Source organism: Electrophorus electricus, chromosome 5 (genome assembly GCF_041902795.1).
Source record: "Electrophorus electricus isolate QZ-2024a chromosome 5, ASM4190279v1, whole genome shotgun sequence".
In the NCBI taxonomy this organism is placed as follows: Eukaryota; Metazoa; Chordata; class Actinopteri; order Gymnotiformes; family Gymnotidae; genus Electrophorus; species Electrophorus electricus.
Genome location: NC_137501.1, coordinates 6707546 through 6726788, shown reverse-complemented (window position 1 = coordinate 6726788; position 19243 = coordinate 6707546). Strand labels below are relative to the sequence as shown.

Sequence of the window (19243 nt, the reverse complement as noted above, 5' to 3'; positions counted from 1 at the left end):
TTGGCCCACACATCTTTGCATAATTCTTGTAATTCGGCCACATTGGAGGGTTTTCGAGTATGAACCGCCTTTTTAATAGGTCATGCCACAGCATCTCAATCGGATTCACGTCAGGACATTGACTAGGCCATTCCAAAGTCTTCATTTTGTTTTTCTTAAGCCATTCAGAGGTGGACTTGCTGGTGTGTTTTGGATCATTGTCCTTCTGCAGAACCCAAGTGCACTTCAGCTTCAGGTCATGAACAGATGGCCAGACATTCCCCTTCAGGATTTCTTGGTAGATAGCAGAATTCATGGTTCCATTTACCACAGCAAGTCTTCCAGGTCCTGAAGCAGCAAAACAGCCCCAAACCGTCACACTACCACCAACATATTTTACTGTTGCTATGATGTTCCTTTTCTGAAATGCTGCATTACTTTTACACCCGATGTAATGGAACATACACCTTCCAAAAAGTTCAACTTTTGTCTTGTCAATCCACAGAGTATTTTCCCCAAAGTCTTGGGGATCATCAAAATGTCTTCTGGCAAAACTGAGACAAGCCTTTATGTTCTTTTTGCTCAGCAGTGGTTTTCATCTTGGAACTCTGCCGGACAGGGCATTTTTGCCCAGTCTCTTTCTTATGGTGGAGTCATGAACACTGACCATATCTGAGGCAAGTGAGGCCTGCAGTTCTTTGGATGTTGCTGTCGGGTCTTTTGTGACCTCTTGGATGAGTCATTGCTGCGCTCTTGGGGTAATTTTGGTCGGCCAGCCACTGCTAGGAAGGTTCACCACTGTTCCATGTTTTCACCATTTGTGGATAATGTCTCTCACTGTGGTTCACTGGAGTCCCAAAGCTTTAGAAATGGCTTTATAACCTTTTCCAGACTGATAGATATCAATTAATTTGTATCTTATTTGTTCCTGAATTTCTTTGGCTCACAGCATGCTGTCTAGTTTTTGAGGATCTTTTGGTATACTTCATTTTGTCAGGCAGGTCCTATTTAAGTGATTTCTTGGTTGAGAACAGGTGTGGAAGTAATCAGGCCTGGATGTGTCTAGAGAAATTGATCTCAGCTTTCGAAAGATGTGATAAACCACAGTTAATTTATGTTTTAACAGGGGGGACAATCACTTTTTCACACAGGGCAAGGTAGGCTTGGATTTTTCCCTTAATAATAAAAACCTTCATTTAAAAACTGCATTTTGTGTTTATTTGTGTTATCTTTGTCTAATATTTAAATTAGTTTGATGATCTGAAACATTAAGTGTGACAAACATACAAAAAAAAATAAGATATCAGGAAGGAGGCAAACACTTTTTCACACCATTGTATATATATATATATATATATATATATATATATATATATATATGCAAATCCTTCACCCTAGAGTTTGTTGGTGTACAAATTCAGTGGCCTTGTATATACTTCTGTGGACACAGATGATACATGAATGTGATGAAACTCAATACACAGCTCAAACCTTATGCATAAAAGGCAGCACGAGCCGCAAACACAGAAGCAAGCAACGAGAGACCATGGTTCCAGACAGGATGACAGTTCTCACACTTCTGATAGTGGTGTGAAAGGCGAGAGGTGCTCCTGCATGTCTGTACACAGTTCTAATTAACTCCCCATCACAAGCACCGCCTCCACAATGAAGCTCCTTTCCCCAGCCTTCAGGTCACCCCATCCCCAGAGACGTTTCCCACACTCTCTGTCTCTGTTACCTGCAGCTTTTTTGGCACACACAAGTGAATGGTGCCAATTAGAAATACTGAATAGACTAACAAGGAAAACTGCTGCCTTCGGGTCCTGAAACGGCTTGCCACACCTTGCGCTTACAGAGAGTACAAAAAAAGTACCTAATCTTTTCCACTACTGTAAGAGGGAGAGGTTAAGCAAGGTTTTCTTTACTGGTACAGTAGACTACTTCATAGCCGGTTAAGTGGGCTATTACATTTTAGGTGCCATTGATTTAACAGTTAATTTGAATAGTTGTGCTAGAGCAAATATAAGTGGGACAGAGATTTATTTTATTTATGGCTGGTCCTTGTGGTATAGTTTATTGCCAACAGCCTTACACATGAAAATGAAAATATGTCTGCTTGCAAGTTAGAGAATTTTGATGATGTAATTTAAATTTACAAAATGTGTAATGTAAATATGTCAAATGTAAATACGTCATTATTTGTCCCATATGCTGCTGATAAATCACTCTGAAAGTCAGTGGGTTTTTTTCTCATATAAATTGTGTTTTTATGCATTGCTTCATCGTAGTGTTAAGATTTTAAATATTTATGGTTTTAATTTTTAGGTTTCTTATCAATAGTCTTTCATTTTAGGTCAGTTAACGAATAATGTGTTCAAACTCCACTTGAAAAAACTGGGCTGTTGTAACTTTGCCCACAGACAATTTTCCCGCTTACATGTTTTGAACTCTTTAGATGCGCTTCAAGAGGGCGTGTTTTTCCCACTGGTGCTTCAGAAAAGTTTGTGAAGTGGATGAATAGTCCTCGTAAAGTACTGACGCGGAAGAAGCACGCCCCTAGAAGCGGACGGGAGAATGGAGGTATGAATACATTATCTCATTCACGCTGTGGAGATTGTAGTGACAAGATCGGACGCTGGGAGATTTTGGGGAGAGTGAAAGTGTCATTTCTGGATTCTTGATCGTGCTGTTGATTTCGGGGTTTTTTGATCAAAACAAATGTTGGATCTATGTTAACGCTTTGGGGAATCACCAAGTTAATTTAGGTCCATAAGAAGGAATGCATCTTTTCCTCGTGAAACTAATTTCTCTGATACCGCTGATTGCGCTGACGAAAGGTAAGAAACATCACAGCAACAGGCTAATTGAGCATATTTACATAACAACACATCAATATACGAAACTTTAAGAAGCAGACTAAGGTGCCGTGATTACAAAATTTGTGCGCAAATGAAACAGATATCGTCAAGAGAAACACACTTGTTGCACGTAGGCTAAAAGTTACGGTTTAACCAAAAATATGATTTAAAAAATATTATTTAGAATTTAATTAATATATTAGGCTGAGGCTGTGTTAATATTGAAATTAATATTGTTTCATAGACGTTTTTTTATTTATTGAATGTTAAGTGCTAACTAACCATCACATTTTAGTGGTTCTCGTAGCTAACGGTTCCCATGCTCTTGAACCAGTGGCTCGTACAAAGTTGACAGATTTTGATATGCATTATACATTTTCCCAATCGCATAGTGATTTGCATAATTAGTAAGGTAGAATTACACGGTACAGTTGGTATTGGATGTTAAAAAGTTATTGCAGTATTAAAATATTATTTCAAATTTTGAACTCTCTATTCGTTAGACGCAGCCACATTTCTGTGATAGCCCAACAGTCGAATTCATTTCTGTTCTCTTGATTCATATATTCATATATAGACAGATATTCATTCATACATAGCCTGAGTAAATAATTTAATTGTTGAGCGATATATAAAGTGCAGCTAGGTCAAGATTGAGGCGAATGGGTTTATAGGTGTTAACATCCAAATATAGGACATTTTTCGAGCAGCTGCAAAAGGAAGAAATGCACATAAGAGTGTTTTCAGATCTTGCTGCCCACAGACATCTCTTTAAGATACTACTAGTCACACTTCTGCCTCATGCACTCACTGCGGGCCTAAAAGTATGGCATTTTGGTTTCTGTCCAGCAAAAACTCTTTGTGCAAATTCAACAAGTTGTAAATAGGAGACACACAACTTCTTCTGAGTCCTTTCTACACTTCTTGGTTGATTGGTTTCAAAAGTTGATCATGCTTGAAATATTGCACAGTTCAGACAGGAGACCTTACTGACATTCCTGTACTTGCAGGTCTGAGATGTACTGAGAAATGCCAGAACGGAGGTATGTGTGTACAGACTCAAGATGGAAGAATGGAATGCAAGTGAGTATGATTCAAAACAAGTGTTTATTGATTAACATTTTACAATTTATTGTTTCATGGTCGAATAATTGTATTACATTCGTTTGATTGCTTTACTCTTCATTGCACCGTAATACATAAAAACAGCAAATCAATAAATATGTTTGACAGTCACAAAAGTGTTCAGTCCCAAAACTTGAGCTCCTACTGGCCAAAGAAAAACTGTGTGTGTTTAGTGTACTGCTTCATGCAAATGTGCATTCTTGAAGAGAAAACATGACCCAAGCTGGCCAATCATTGGATCATGATGACTGTGTTGGGGAGGAGCATGAAGGCCTCTGTCTCTGTGTGCATGTCTCTCACCCCGCTGTTTGTGAACATGGGCCACTTCTTCAGCAGGACTCTCAAAGACGCTTCGAGCCCTAAATCTTGTTTCTCTTTTCTTCTATGAAGCGACAGCTGGGGTTTGCCAGAAGCTCTGAGGCCATTGTTCTCTGGTCTAGATTAATTCTGTGTGACTAATCTGTATGAGGCTTCCCAGAATGCCTGTGCCCCCCCCCCCCATGCCCCCCTGCCCTGCTCTGCTGTTTTGTCCTGTTTTGAATGACCATTCTCTCTCTGTGATTTACATTAGAAGGACAGATGGCAGTAGAGTGTAATTGGACTGGATGTTTTCATAATTGCCAGCAGTGCTCCAGAAGTATATAAAAAGAAGTCAGGGCACATAGCTTCACTCTACTGACATAAATGAGGCTAGATAGCCCACTGAAAAGTCCACTAACTGATACTATGTCGCTTTCTCTGTGTTGTAACTTCTAATTGTTCAGTGAACTTTTCTTACCTGCGCTTTGTGGAGATGCAGCAGTGGGGTTGAGTTTCAGGAGTTTGGCTGAAGCTGCAGTGTCTTCTTTCTTGTTTTGGGCAGTCAACTGTGTCAGGGCTGCCCAGAGACGAGAGTCCGCGGTGCTGTTTGTGGGCTCCCTTAGAGGGCCACTGGCTCACGGGGCCGCGCTGGCTCGGGGCCACGTCTTAATTCTGTCTGGCAGCCTCCCTGCCACAGTCGTCCCACAGAGCTGCCATTGTGCCCCATTGCCCTCAGACTTCTCTAATTAAACATGGAGATCCGACGGGAGCCTCTCCGCCCGCCCAGGGCTGGTCGGTCGCTGCGCCGACTGCCTTTTATGTGTTGGTGGGACGTGGCGAGTGGACAGTTTTGACCACCCCACACAGCATCAAATGGATCCATTGTGCATGCCCTGAAAATGATTTTGGGACAGCCATGTGTTCTTAGGCCCAGGGCTTTGGAAGAGTTGTTTTTTGGGTTTGTGGACAAATGGATGTTTGTTAGCATCTATCTCCACAGACCATTTGCCTTTGAAGAAGTGAATGTGGGTTTGGGAATAGCGAAATGAATGCTAGTGGGTTGCACTTAGTGAGATGCAAATGAGATCGTTTTGTCAAATTTTTGGCATGTAGGTAACCACATAATTCCTCATAAGTTCTTAAAATTCTTAATCATGTGACTTGTTTATTTACCCTTGAGTACTGGTGTGATATGTGTGACAAATTGTTTTGACACTTCCTTGGGGGGGTCTCTGTAGTTATTTGCACTTTCGTGAATAGACTTGAAAAAAGCCCAAAGATAACGTTTTGCTAATGGTTGTCTCATGATCTTAAGTCATAAAAAATGTTGTCCTTAAAAAATCTTAATTGCTGCTTCTTTAATTTTACTAACCATATCTGTGTAAAACTATGGCCATAAATTATTCATGTTTGAAATCATTTGCCAGCATCTTATGTTTGTGAAACAGTGGACAGTGAAATGTATTAATTGCATAACAACTTGCTTTTAGTGTATACAGATGTATATCTGTTCTCTATGGAAGGTGGCATTCTTTGAGGTTGGAAAGTGTTTTCAGGTCAGATGTCTTTCAATCAGTCCTATGCAGCACTGTAGATGGCATGGACCTTTATGTCTGGCACTCTGAGGGACACAAAGTAATAATGAGTGAGTGAGTGAGTGAGTGAGATAATTTCACACTTATTATCTCACACTGGTTATCTCTGACTAGTTATCCCACAGTGGTTATCTCACAGTAGTTATCTCACACTGGTTATCCAACAGTGGTTATCTCAGACTGGTTATCTCACAGTAGTTATCCCAGACTGGTTATCTCACAGTAGTTATCTCAGACTGGTTATACCACAGTGGTTATCTCAGAGGCCTGGGCTAGGCTAATGCATGGCAGATGGTACTATATCCATGGCAGCTACTACATCCAGATTCCAACAGGCAAGCATCAGTCATGGCAGAGATAGATGGAGCAAAGGGGCTCCGAGGGAATTGAAAAATGCAAATTAGCAAGTGACATCACTTCCCTAACCTGGTTAGGCTGCTGCTACATAGAACCATGAGCTTCTTCAGTTTGGACATGGTCAAGATCCTGTGAAGCGAAGTGCCTAAAACACCATTACCTGTGATAAAATCGATGTAACACACAGCATCAATAGGATTATTGCATTTATAAAAGGCAACATAAACAATATGATAGAATACACAAGTCCTCTATAAATATTTAAATTTATTATTAACAGTATTCATAATAAATACTACTTCCACCAGGCAAGCAACAAAACTGCAAAGATTAGACACCTCAGTTGAGGTTTGTTTTAATACAGAATCCAGTCATTGGGGGATGATGGTCATAGGTGTCCGCATATTGAGGTTTCTGACACAGCTCAGCAAATCAGTTTTAGGATCGGGACTATCCATTTTCTAAATTGCCATTTTAGAGCTCTGTTCTTTCACTGGAAGTGGTAAAGGAAGCTCTGACACCAGATTTGGCTGTCCATTCTTACCTTGAGGCACAGTCTACAGTGAAATAAGAGCACCTCCAGAAACCAAAATTTGTCATTGCATGTTGCCAGGATCAGCCTGGGTGCGTAAGCCATCAAACGTGGTCTGTATTTTGGTCCTTGGGCATGTGTCATGTGCGCTATATGAAAGCAACCTCTTGTCTTTGAACAGACGCTTGAATACAAGCTTTGTTTACAGGGTCAAGGCTGAGTTACTCTGAGCTTCCCTCTGCATCAAAATACGGGAAGTGCACATCAGGAGCCAGGGAAAGAGAGGGCTGAGTCTACTATCTTATCTCTGGAGAAGGCTGTTGCTGTGGCATAGACCTGATGTGGCAGCTCTGCACATTGATCCTCATTGGCTACTTTCCTGATGCAGAAACCTTATCCTGCTGCTCGTGTTCATATTCTTTTAGGAATTCGGCAGAACTTTTGATCACACATTCTGGAACAGCAGAGTGTGGTGGATTGTGTTTTGTGTGCACAGCTGGGCAAGCAAAAAAAAAAAGAAGAAAAAAGTCAGCCATGTTGTTTTTTATTTGATGCTTTTGACCTGGGCCATCTGTGTGTGGAACACTGCATTATTATTATTATTAAATGATTACTATCAAGGTAAAGTATTCATATAGTACAATGGCTGCTAGTTAGCACACAATGAACACATAGTGTCTGTGGTTTAGGCCATTCAGCTTCTGCAGTGGCAGCTGCCTTAAGGAATACCACACACAGCTTCCGAATGCTGTGCGGCTGTGTGAAAATGAAGTGTTACGTTCTGGAAATAATCCCTCCATGCCGAGTGTCTGAGGCTATTATGTCTGACACGCAAACTCATTCAATGTCCTGAAAGACTGGAAAACCCTGGAAAACACTGCCTTTTAAGCTAACTTGCATGAAAACACAGACTTCAGAAGCAGCATTTATTAGCACAGTACTGAGCCCCTAATGCTTACCCCTTTCTCTTTCCAAGGGGTTAGCCTGTTGCCCTTTTCCATGGGGTCCTTCAGTAACAAAGACAAATAAGCATGCTTTTAATGAACACTAACAGATGTGACCATGGAAGATCAGGGCTCCCCTAGTGATTAGAGGCAAGCAAAGGAGCCCGGAGCCATCTTTACATAAAGATAAGTCAGGATTTGGTGTTAGTCACCTGACTGGAGGAAATGAAGGTTTGTAAGCTGGTAGGCTACCGAAGTGTTGTTCTACCACTGCTTGGGGGATGAAAGTTCCAGGTAAGTGTTAAAAGCACCACTGTAACGAAAGGTTTGCATACCAGAGCTGCCAGTAGCAACTGTCCAAATGTGCAATTGGAGCTTTGTGTTCAAGGTGTCAGCTGACATTAATTTTTTTTTTTAACAGAATAGTCCCTAATGATAAATATGTATTCTTTATCAAATATGTGCAGTATATATCAGACCCAGGACAACAGACTGAGCTGAGAGAGGTTCCATTAGGCACTCGTTCTCCCCCGCCCACCCGCCCTTTGAAAGGAGGAGTCCAGCCTTGAAAAGATATCTGAGTTAGAGTTTAACTTTGTGTGTGAGAGACAGCCTCCTCTACTGTTTGACCTCTCAATGGCAGATGGAAGATTGGGCTGTGCTGGGGGAGGAAACCCCCCTGTGTTTTATCTGGCTAAGGGTCAGGTGTCAGCAAAACATCTGCTCTGGCCTGGGTGGGCACTGGAGCACTGGCAGAGACCTGTTGTCATGGGCTACTGGTGGCCACAGAGAAAAGGAATCCGATCACTGCCCAGAGGACAAAGGGATTTCTATCTAGTGCATTATAAAGGTGTAATAACAGCTTCACTTTAACAAAAGGGTCACTGTCTGGCCCAAAAAAATTACAGCTGTTTACACAATGTCTGATTGTACAAATTTCTTTTGTCTGAATTCATGAGATGTGTTTTGTAAATAATGAAGTTTACCCACCGCTATGGTTTGAGGGTTGGCTTTTGTTTAACCGCAGCTATTTTCCATCCCGCTGAAAGTCAAATAACCCATTAGAATACATTCTGAATGCCGTTGGTCTCTAAACCCATAACATATTCTCTCCAAGCATATTTCACTGTCTTTGAAAGATACATTTTATGCTGACAAATTATTTCACAAGCTTTTACCAAGTTAAAGAGCAAACCGACAATGTTCTCAGCTGGACTCCTGTACTTCCCCCTGCCCCCATCGCATCCCCCTTATGTGTGCTTTGCTAGCACAAGCCACGAGGGGCTGACTGTGTGCTATATGTATTTGTCTTTTGTATCCCTACGAGAAGTGGGGCTGTTTGCTGGGCCAGGAGCCCAGTTAGAACAGAGCTTTCAAAGCCAGTGTGACTTTTCGCTGGCCACCGTGAAGTGCGGCTGCCAGCGGACTCCACTGAGGAGTGCTGTCAAGGATAGGGACGTAGGGTGAGCCGAGTTTTCAGTGCAAACGGCTACATTCCTCACGGAGAGGGCGCTCCTCCTGTCAGACTATCCACAGAACTCTTAACCCAGACTTCAGAACCTTGATTCCAGGCAGCCTCCGAGCAATCGTCTTGTGGAATGTAGAGGCCTCTTTCCTAATGCCCTTCTCATAAAAACTTATGACAAATGATCTGAATAATCTGATGATCTGAGCATGACACTGACAAAAACAGCAGAATCCCAGATGGAGGGTTTTGGCAGAGTAAAGCACTTCAGACATGTGGTAATGCCATTCAGACTTATTTTGGTCATTCTTCACATCCAGAGTACCCGGGTTTATTAGCTACTTACTGACTCTTCAGACTTGTGGAGGTTGATCAGCTTGTTAATATTATACAGGCGATTGGTGAAGTTTCTGGCTTTGGCCTCAGAGTGGAATGTGGAACAGGAAAATGAGTAAGAATTAGGCAAAGGCCAGTGAGATCAATGTTGTGTTGAGTGATTCAGGTCTGGCCTCATATTGCTTATTGACCATTAAAGGCAACTAATCTGACTGAAAAAAGAAGAGAATCTAGGGAGGCAAAGGGACGTCAAACACGGAGGAGTGCACCGGGGATTTCGCACGAGCCAAGATGGAAGGAAGTGAACGAGGCGGAAGGAGTCTAAAAAGGAAGGCCAAGGTTCCAAATATGAGAGAGAATGAGAGCAGGAAAAGACAGGCAGGGGAGGGAGTAGAGAGGAGGAGGAGGAGGAGGAGGAGGAGGAGGTGGAATGATCACTCGGCTGGGACGGAGGCGCCCAGGCCGCGGTTGGCCTGGCTCTTGAATGCCGGCAGAAACAATGGACCTTCTCATGGAGTCTTCCTGCTCTGCTCTACAGCAGGGCAGCCATTCAGCAGCCTGCTGCCTCAGCCGCCATGTTCTCCAGAGCGGAGGGGTTCCAGGAGGGGCGGGGGGTGGTGAGTGCTCCAGGAGAGGCAGCTGCCTGTGCCTCATTAATACGCGCACCTGCTCCACAAGGCTGCTTTAGGAGGCCAGCACGCACCCCCCCCACCACAGACCGCCACTAGCCCTTCAGTGACGCTCCGAGCAAGCTGAGTTTTTCCTCTGTAGCTGAAATCACGTTAAAGTCTGAGTGACTGGCTCCCCCTGGCTTTCTCTTCTCTCTGCACCCATTGAAGGGGTGTTATAACAGGAACTGCTTAGCAGGGCTGGGGAGGTATTCTAACACTGTTCTATACTCACTTCCAGATAAGTGTGTGTGGGGGTGGGCGGGATGGCAATGGGACAATGAAAGGAAAGGTAGCATAGCCGACATGGGTGCAATTCCCACCGTGCTCTTAATGGTTTTAGCGTGCTTGGCTTCTTTCTCCCCTGTGTTTACTTTTCCTGGTTTAGATTATTGGCCATCTTTATCCTGGGAAAGACAGTAAAAACACCCCCCACCCCACCCCACACCCCCCTCAGGGGCCCTGTTGTGATCAGACAGCAAACTCCTGGGTATATTTAAAGGACATCCGGTCTTCCCTTAAGGCTTAAAGCCTAAAGACTCTGCTTAGGTCTTCTGCATCCTCTGTGTGGCATCAGAAAAAGGTCATTTCGATATTGTCGTACATGGGGGGTGGGGGGTGGGTGGGGCATCCTCTTTGTATTGGCCAATAACAGCCAAGCCTTGTTATGAAGTCTGTATAGATCCTTGTGCAAATTTTTTTTCTTTCTGCCGTGCAGTCCCTTTATCCCCCCAGGTCCTGATTGATGTAAGGATGGGCTTCTACTCTAGAAGAATACGAGCCATTGAGGTGGTGGAACGGAGCTTTGAAGTCCTGGTGATTTTAGCCCTGGGTTCAAAGACCCGTGCATAGGCAGAGCCTTGTGCTTCGAGTGAATGAGCAGTGGAGAAAGGCTGAGGCGTGCAGAAATTTCCCTCTAAAAGCTGATGATGGGTGGCTGCTTTTCATGCGACTGTTTGAAACAGGATTAGGACAGCGAGTCAGAATCTACAGTGAGCCTCACTGAAATCCCAGGACATTACCCTAATAAAAAAAGGAAAGAAAAAAACAAAAGAAAGAAAAACTGTCATATTAATTGTCATATTAATTTCTGTGTGGAAGGTTTTTTTTAAATCATTCTGTGAAGTTCACGTCTTTAAACTATGTGTATTGTAATTAGGTGACACTGAGAGAAAAATTAAAAGCTCAATTCAGATTTTGGGTTCAACTTCAAGGTACATTAAGGATATGATATTATTTGCTGAAATGACAATGATGTATGAGTGTGATAGAAATTGGAACTGAAAAGGACACTGGAATACAATAGCTAGTTTTTGTATATGCAGAATCTTTCTCTGTACATCATTACACATGCATTAAGTAGATGGTTGTGTGCTATGGTGTGTATGTGTGTGTACATGTGTGTGTGTGTGTGTGTGTGTCTGTCTGTCTCTATGTCTGTCTATTTGTCTGCGTGCAATTGGGTTGCAACCTCAATGACCATGTAACACTTGTGTTATAACCTGAGTAACCAAGTAATGACTTTCTCTTTTTGTGGCTGTGATGGTTTTGATGGGTTAGGCCCTTCTGAGTCTTCTCTAGCCTTTGGAGCAGTTTGGAGTTACCATTAGTGATGCACTGAGATGACTCCTCAAAATTGTTTTGCCCACAATCTCAAGGCACGGCTCCAGCAGTTGGATAGGTAGTTTGTTATAGACAGATTACAAAAGGTAATGCATGCAAAAGAACATGGATAACTAAAAATTCCTTGTTGCTGGCTTACTTCACAGGAAACTTCTCAGTTTGTTTGAAAAGGGTTTGAAAGACAGTTTGAAAGGCTTTCACTTTCATCGAGTTATACTGCCTCTTCACTGTCTACAGTACTTCAGTTAAACTGGGTCAGGCAAAGTGCCAGCCATATTAAGTATTGTACAAGACAAACATCCTGTGGGAAAGACAGTCATGTTCAAATGTTCTTCAGCTCTGGTTTGTGTCTTTTGCAGTTCTCTGTAAAGCACTGCTTGTCTCACTCGATTTATTTTAGGTGTCCTGAGGACTTTGTGGGTCCATTGTGCCAGTTCTCCAACCCTTGCCTCAAGAATCCATGCTGGAATGGTGGCGTGTGCCAGACGGTTATTCGTGACAACAAAGTGGACTATGTCTGCCGCTGTCACTTGGGCTTCATGGACCCACGGTGCCTCACTCCCACCGACAATGCGTGCCGCAGCTCGCCATGTGCAAACGGAGGGACGTGTGAGCTCACCAGTGTCCACACATTCAAGTGCAAATGTCCACCTGGCTGGACGGGTAAGAACTTCGCACCCCCCAATCCACCCACCAGGATCAATACCTAATCTCTATATCAGACTGTCGAGGGTACAGAAAATCTGTTGATTCTTGAACATTCTTTTGGCGTTTCCAGGTAAGAATTGCCAGCAGGCTGATCCTTGTGCCTCAAATCCTTGTGCCAATGGAGGTCAGTGCAGGCCATTTGATTCCCACTACATCTGCACCTGCTTGCCCGCCTTCTCAGGCGAGACCTGCAAACAGGATGTTAACGAGTGTGCCCAGACCCCGTCTCCCTGCAAGAACGGTGGCGTGTGCATAAATGAGGTAGGCGCCTACCGCTGCAACTGCCCAGCTGAATACACAGGCAAGCACTGCGAGACACTCTACCAGCCCTGTAGTCCCTCGCCATGCCACCACGGAGGGACCTGCGTCCAGAAAGGGGACACCAACTACGAGTGCTCCTGTCTGCCCGGTAGGCAAGCCTGATAAGTTAATGTGTTCATTTATCGTTAGCACGATTGTTGGTATTACATCTGAAGAATATTGGGGATTAGGGTTAGGGTTATGGATACACTATGGCATTTTATGTTTTGGTTATAAAAATTGTCTTAATTTAAAGAAAAAAAACCAGAATGGCTGCATCTAGTGAAGGCTGCACAATATTACCAAAAATACTTTCTTGAGACAATAGAGCTACATATTGAAATTGCAGTATACACTATGTTGAAATATTTAAAAAGACACTGGCATCTCTGGATGTGCCCTGGTTAAAGACTGGCCTTCATTAATTCTATGGTAATTATTCATGTTTGTGGGATCATATGAATGCTGTGATTCATCAAAACACCACAGAAAATCTGTGGTACGTCTGAGATTGGTCAGGATGCCCCCTGCACATTGGTCAGGATGCCCCCTGGGATTTGTTAGAGGGCTTATATGCATACTCCATCCTTCCGCAGTATCAGCACTGAAAAGGCCAGGATCACAATAATCTGAAATACTTGTGTCTAGTTGGTTCGTTAGCTAGACAGGCTTTTAAATCTTTTTTATTGTTGACCCAGTCAGTAGCCTGACTGGATATAATTATGCAAGCCAGCACAATTCATTCTTTTATGGATATTGTCATCTTTTTGTTCCTGTGGGTCTTCCACTATGATTCTGTATCTTTGCTAGAGTACGTATCTTTTGCTAATGGGTAAAGACAAAACATAGCATAGCAGCTTGGTGTCACTGTCAGAGATTTATAAGAGCTGACAGAGTTTTACAATAACATTGTAGTGTTAGTGTTTCCCACCACTGTGGGACTTTGGTTGTACTATCCGTCCTAACATGTTCTCTTGTCAGCAGGATGAAAGCCCAGCCTTGGTCTAGTCTTTGCAGTTAACTCCCATTGTAGCCTTGCCTCTGTGTGAACTGGTCAGCAGGAAAGCATTAGAGCTTATCGTGAGGAAGTGTCTGAACGACAACATCCTCACGGTGCTGTCTTTGGGTTAGAAGTAGAACATGGAGCTTATACACACACACACACACACACACGGTTTCCCTTATGTCACCACATCTATAGTGGACCCCATATAGAACCATGCAGAACTCACTCAGACCTAAGATTATCTGGATCATGCTCAAGCTTTATCAGTCTTTTTATTTTCATTGACAATCCCCAGAACTGGTATTTCTTATGTCTTTTTAGTGTACCAGTGAATATCTGGCTATTTATCATTCATAGTAAAAAACAGCAGGAACCATTTCATGCCTGCTAGTTTTGTAAAAAATCAAAGGAAACTGTGGTTAGTGTCAGTTGGATTCGTTGTCATCGGTGGCTCTGATATGAGACTGGCGCTGCTATTCTCTCCAGAAAAGGAAGACAGCTCACCGCAAGAACACTAACGACTATTATAGTTCATAACTGTTTCACAAGCACTGCATCCCTTTGTTTAGATTATGAAACAATAGATTGTATGTGTGATTTTACTAATCTTTTGTCCAGTATTTTATAAAGCTAATATAAACATTTGAAAGTTGATAGAAACTTGGGAGAAATTTTAACAAAAAAAGTAGACTGTCCTTACATTGTCAAGTTGTGCCGCATCTAAGAACTTGTATATGAGGTGTTTGTTTTATTTCGTTACTAAATTAAATAGGGATTTTTGAGAGTTGAGTGGTTAAGCAACATATAGCCCTTCTCCATAGGTTTCATTGGTCAAAACTGTGAGGAGAACATTGATGACTGTGAAGACCATCGCTGCCTTAATGGAGGAACTTGCGTAGATGGAGTGAACACTTACAATTGCCAGTGCAAACCAGAGTGGACAGGTATGACATTCACCCATTTATTTACTGCTTTGTTTGTATAGTTATAATGCCATACTCCCATTCTACAACAAACACAAAAACCGATAATGCTGAACTTCACTATATTCCAAATATAATTAACAGCCAAAGTTATTATTATGAACAAACAAAATTGGTTTATGGTTACCCACAATCAAAAAAATGTTTCATTATGCCAGTATACAGTCACATAAGACCTTAGATGACTGTCAGCTCAGTGTTTGGATTTTGCACATTTGTTTAGCACACGTGTCATGGGTATTATAGCACTGCTCTCTGATAGGTCAGTTCTGCACTGAAGATGTCAACGAGTGCGATCTGATGCCCAACTCCTGTCAGAATGGAGGCACATGCCTCAACACCCAGGGTGGATACAACTGCGTGTGTGTGAATGGCTGGTCAGGTGATGACTGCAGCAAGAACATCGACGACTGCGCCAATGCTGCCTGCCACAAGGGATCCACTTGTCATGATCGAGTAGCCTCCTTCTTCTGTGAATGTCCTCCTGGCCGAACAGGTTTGGATATGCTGATACATGTGGTCCGTTTTATATTTGTGAACCTTCATAAGATTATTTTGTACATCCATCTGTTCTGTTCTCTGTAATTGTTAAGGTTCTAGGAAGTTGTTTTTTTTTCCACCAAGGAAACCAACTGCCCTGTGTAGAACTCTATTTGAAAATAATAATGTAAATAAATAATTTTGTATTCTTTGCACTGACTTTATGTTTACCATTTTGCACGCACTCCAGGTTTGCTGTGTCACTTGGATGACGCTTGTATCAGTAACCCCTGTCAGAAAGGCTCCAACTGTGACACCAACCCAGTCAATGGCAAAGCTATCTGCACCTGCCCTCTGGGTTACTTCGGTTCCGCATGTGACCAAGATATTGATGAATGCTCTCTGGGTGAGAACTGTACCGCCTTGACTTTTTTCAGAGAGAAAGAGAGAGATAAAAAATGCCCCCAAAATGTTCAGTTTCAATAACCTTCATATGTTCGATAGTGTATAAGCTCACTGCTGTGGAATGTGGTTTCATGTTTGAAAGGGTTTGTTGTTACCGGGTTTTCCCATAGGTGCGAACCCCTGTGAACACGGGGGCAAGTGTCTCAACACGAAAGGCTCGTTCCAGTGTAGGTGCCAACAGGGCTATGTTGGGGCTCGTTGTGAACTAGACATCAATGAGTGCATGTCCAATCCATGCCAGAATGACGCTACCTGCCTGGACCAAATTGGAGGGTTCCATTGCATCTGTATGGCAGGTAAACAAACTCTTGTTTGTTTGTCAGCCACGTTAAGGCATTCAGCAACATGTATGCAGTAGCTCAGGGTATCTTATAGTGTATCTTCTCTGAAATTATACACAATGATGTTTGTAAATTGCAGTCAATCTTTGATTTGTCTAGGTAAAGTAAAAAGGCTGACAATTGTTGGGCCTGCGCAAAGAGAGCTTGTGCGTGCTCTATTTATTACACAAAAAGATACAGCAAACACTAAGCCCTGATGAATTCTCTCGCTAGCATTGAAGCTTATCTGCCCATGCTAATTGGTAGGGTACGAAGGAGTCTTCTGCCAGATCAATACCGATGAGTGCGCCAGCATGCCCTGCCTCAACAATGGGAAGTGCATCGACAAGATCAACAACTACCAGTGCGAGTGCCCCACAGGTGAGCACGAGGGGGTCGATTACTCCCCTTTTGGGCAGTGCTGGAAATGGGGAAAATAATCCCTGCCCGCAGGCAGGCTTTGCCAGGCCCAGAAAAAAATGCTAAGAAAATCCATATGAGCACTTCTGAAAAGTTAGAATTGTGGCTTTACAGGTTTACAGTCATATCGTGCAAAGAGAATTTTCCCTGTGTGGAGCAGGTTATATTCCAGATTTACCTAGATGTTAATTATCAGTAGACTATGATTGATATGAGGAATCAGCCTAATGAGACTAATGAGTAAGTTTGAGTGAAAGTCTGTTTATATACCAGAGTTAGTATTCTGTTGGTATTCTTTTACGAAAACCTGGCATTCCATTGAGATCACATAATCAGATATAAAATTTAGTGGCATACTATTGTGAGAACCCATGAATAATATACTTTCCCTCCAAAAGTGTTCCAGTGAAGAAGTAACAGGCATCCAATAAAAGCAGATAAAAGGTTTAATTTTAGAGAAAGACAATCACATCTTGTAGTGAAAAGTGCATTTGAGATGCAGTGGAATTCATGCATGAATGAGGGGGGGAAGCAGGTTACAATGCTAGGCCAGGCGAAATTGTGTAAGGAGGTGAGGAGAGGCCTACAGAGCCTCTAAACCCTCTGAGTGTTTAGGAGCTGTGATGGTGTGGGGTGCTGGGGAATGGAGTTTAGGCCTCTCCATTCTGTCTTCAGATGCAAATCAGAGCTCCGTTAGGGATGTGGGGCCAGGCTCCTTTTGAATGGCATCCATGGCAACCACAATGGAGCTTTTTGAAACGTGCCATTTCACAAGCTTGAATGAAATCCCTGTTGGTTTTGCAAGGTACAGCGCGAACGCACCAGATTTTGGGGGAAAGGAATTTTCATTGGGATAAGTGCTGGAATGTTAGGGGTTAGTTATCTAAACTGCAGATGGCCACCTCTAGATGCGAACTCTAGAACAACAACTCAGGTTTCTTTTTCAAAATATAAACAGATCCTCAGAATTCCTTGCTGATAGAGCTGTGCTTCTTAATGTGATCAGACTGTACAAACAAGCAGGAGACGTTGTTAGTGCAAGATTAAGAATAACTGGGAGAAAAAGTGCTCCTGCTGGGTGATCCTGAATGATGAGGCAGTTGAATAGAGAGAGGTTGCAGGTCATGGACGGCTGTTTTGGAGCGACAGGCCCCAGAGAGGGGAGAAGAGCAGGATGGGAGAATGCGTATTGTGATGGAAAGGTTCTCTGGGACAAAAGCAGCAACCGGCGAGGCTTTGCATTTCATTGAATAGACAGTTCCCCTTTGTCTGGTGCCCCTGGTCAGGAGGCCTTGGAAGGCTCTCTACCCCACTTTTTACATTTTTTACAACTCCTCTCTCCCCCTATGAGGATTTGTTGAAAAAAGGCTTAAAAAGAGGGGGTAATGGAGAGAAGGGGGAAAGAGAGAGTGGGAAGGATTCTGAGCGGGTGGGCTGTGAGGCGAGGTGTTAATGAAGGCCTGTTGAGGATTGCGTGGATGAGTGTGGTGGAATGAAGTGAGTGTGGTCTGGAGAGATCATCCAAATAACTCCTCCACCCACTCTCCTCCCTAACCCTTCCCTCTGCATCTCTTCCCAGGTTTCTCTGGGAACCAGTGCCAGGTCGACATTGACGAGTGTGCCAGCACGCCCTGCAAAAATGGGGCCAAATGTGTTGACGGACCTAATGTGTACACCTGCCAGTGCACTGAGGGTAGGACCATACTTGCTGTTAAAAGACATTCCTTTTAAATTGAAATTATTGCCTAAGGACCACTGCCCAACAGTTCCACCACTATTTCAAAGCACTCCAGTTACAGCACAGTCATTGAATTTGTTTGTCTGAACACTCAACCAGCACCTGCCGGCACCAGCATTGAGAACATGACATGAGAACATGAACTTATTTTTAGACAAGAACTAATGCAGTCAAACAGAATTAGTAAAACGAATGGAATCTTTATTCTCTAACCTTTATTCCAGGTTACACAGGACAGCACTGTGAAACAGATGTGGATGAGTGCCTGTCCAACCCCTGCCACTATGGAAGTTGTAAGGATGGCCTGGCTGCTTTCACCTGCCAGTGCCATGCAGGATACACTGGCCGACTGTGCGAGGCCAACGTCAACGAGTGTCTGAGCCAGCCATGCCAGAACGGAGGCACCTGTCAGGACCGCGAGAACAATTACCTGTGCATCTGCCCTCGAGGAACCTCAGGTGAAAAAAAACACTTTCAATGTTGCCATTGTTTCTGTGAGCAATACATTTGATTATTGATGGATTATTTTTTGACTGGTTGGTTTATAGATTCAGGCATGTGGAGTTCTCCTTTAACAACTTCACTTTGCCATCTAAGTGTGTCTTGAAATAATCCTTGCTGTACAGGCTGATTGAAATGAGATTTGGCTTCACAGGTGTTAACTGTGAGATCAATCTGGATGACTGTAAAAGCAATCCGTGTGATTATGGAAAGTGCATTGACAAAATCAACGGCTATGAGTGCACCTGCAAACCTGGATACACAGGTGGGTGGGCTTGAGAATACACACGTTTTATGGCTCAACAGATTCCAACATGAAGAGATATATAAAGAACTGTTCAAAAATGGTCACTCAGTACCTAAAACCATAAGTTGAAATAATAATTGAATGTCAGAGGTGAGATTGTCCTGTGGTGTTATCAACTGTAACAGCAACAATTAGTTGTTGGCGTTGAGGGCAGTTCTCCATTAGATTGGGAGAAGGGAGTCGACAAAAGATTCCCCAGGTGAACTGGGCATAAAGCAGGGCGTGGAGAGACA

At 43.0% G+C, this 19243-nt stretch overlaps 1 protein-coding gene across 3 annotated transcripts in view; it reads left to right on the top strand.

Moving 5' to 3' along the window:
• The first annotated feature begins 2572 nt into the window (after positions 1-2572).
• The window catches only part of notch1b (notch receptor 1b), a 33201-nt gene continuing 16530 nt past the window's right edge, over positions 2573-19243 (top strand). The window contains exons 1-12 of one of the 3 annotated variants that reach the window (XM_027002822.3): positions 2573-2816; positions 3848-3920; positions 12183-12445; positions 12561-12899; positions 14618-14740; positions 15042-15275; positions 15510-15665; positions 15835-16020; positions 16312-16425; positions 18044-18157; positions 18427-18660; positions 18858-18968. In XM_027002822.3, the coding sequence (XP_026858623.3) occupies positions 2759-2816; positions 3848-3920; positions 12183-12445; positions 12561-12899; positions 14618-14740; positions 15042-15275; positions 15510-15665; positions 15835-16020; positions 16312-16425; positions 18044-18157; positions 18427-18660; positions 18858-18968 (2005 nt within the window). In that variant the 5' untranslated portion in view covers positions 2573-2758. Of the gene's footprint in view, positions 2817-3847; positions 3921-11725; positions 11869-12182; positions 12446-12560; positions 12900-14617; positions 14741-15041; positions 15276-15509; positions 15666-15834; positions 16021-16311; positions 16426-18043; positions 18158-18426; positions 18661-18857; positions 18969-19243 lie in introns of those variants that run through there. The other 2 variants (XM_081714002.1, XM_081714003.1) reach the window with 2 other exon arrangements.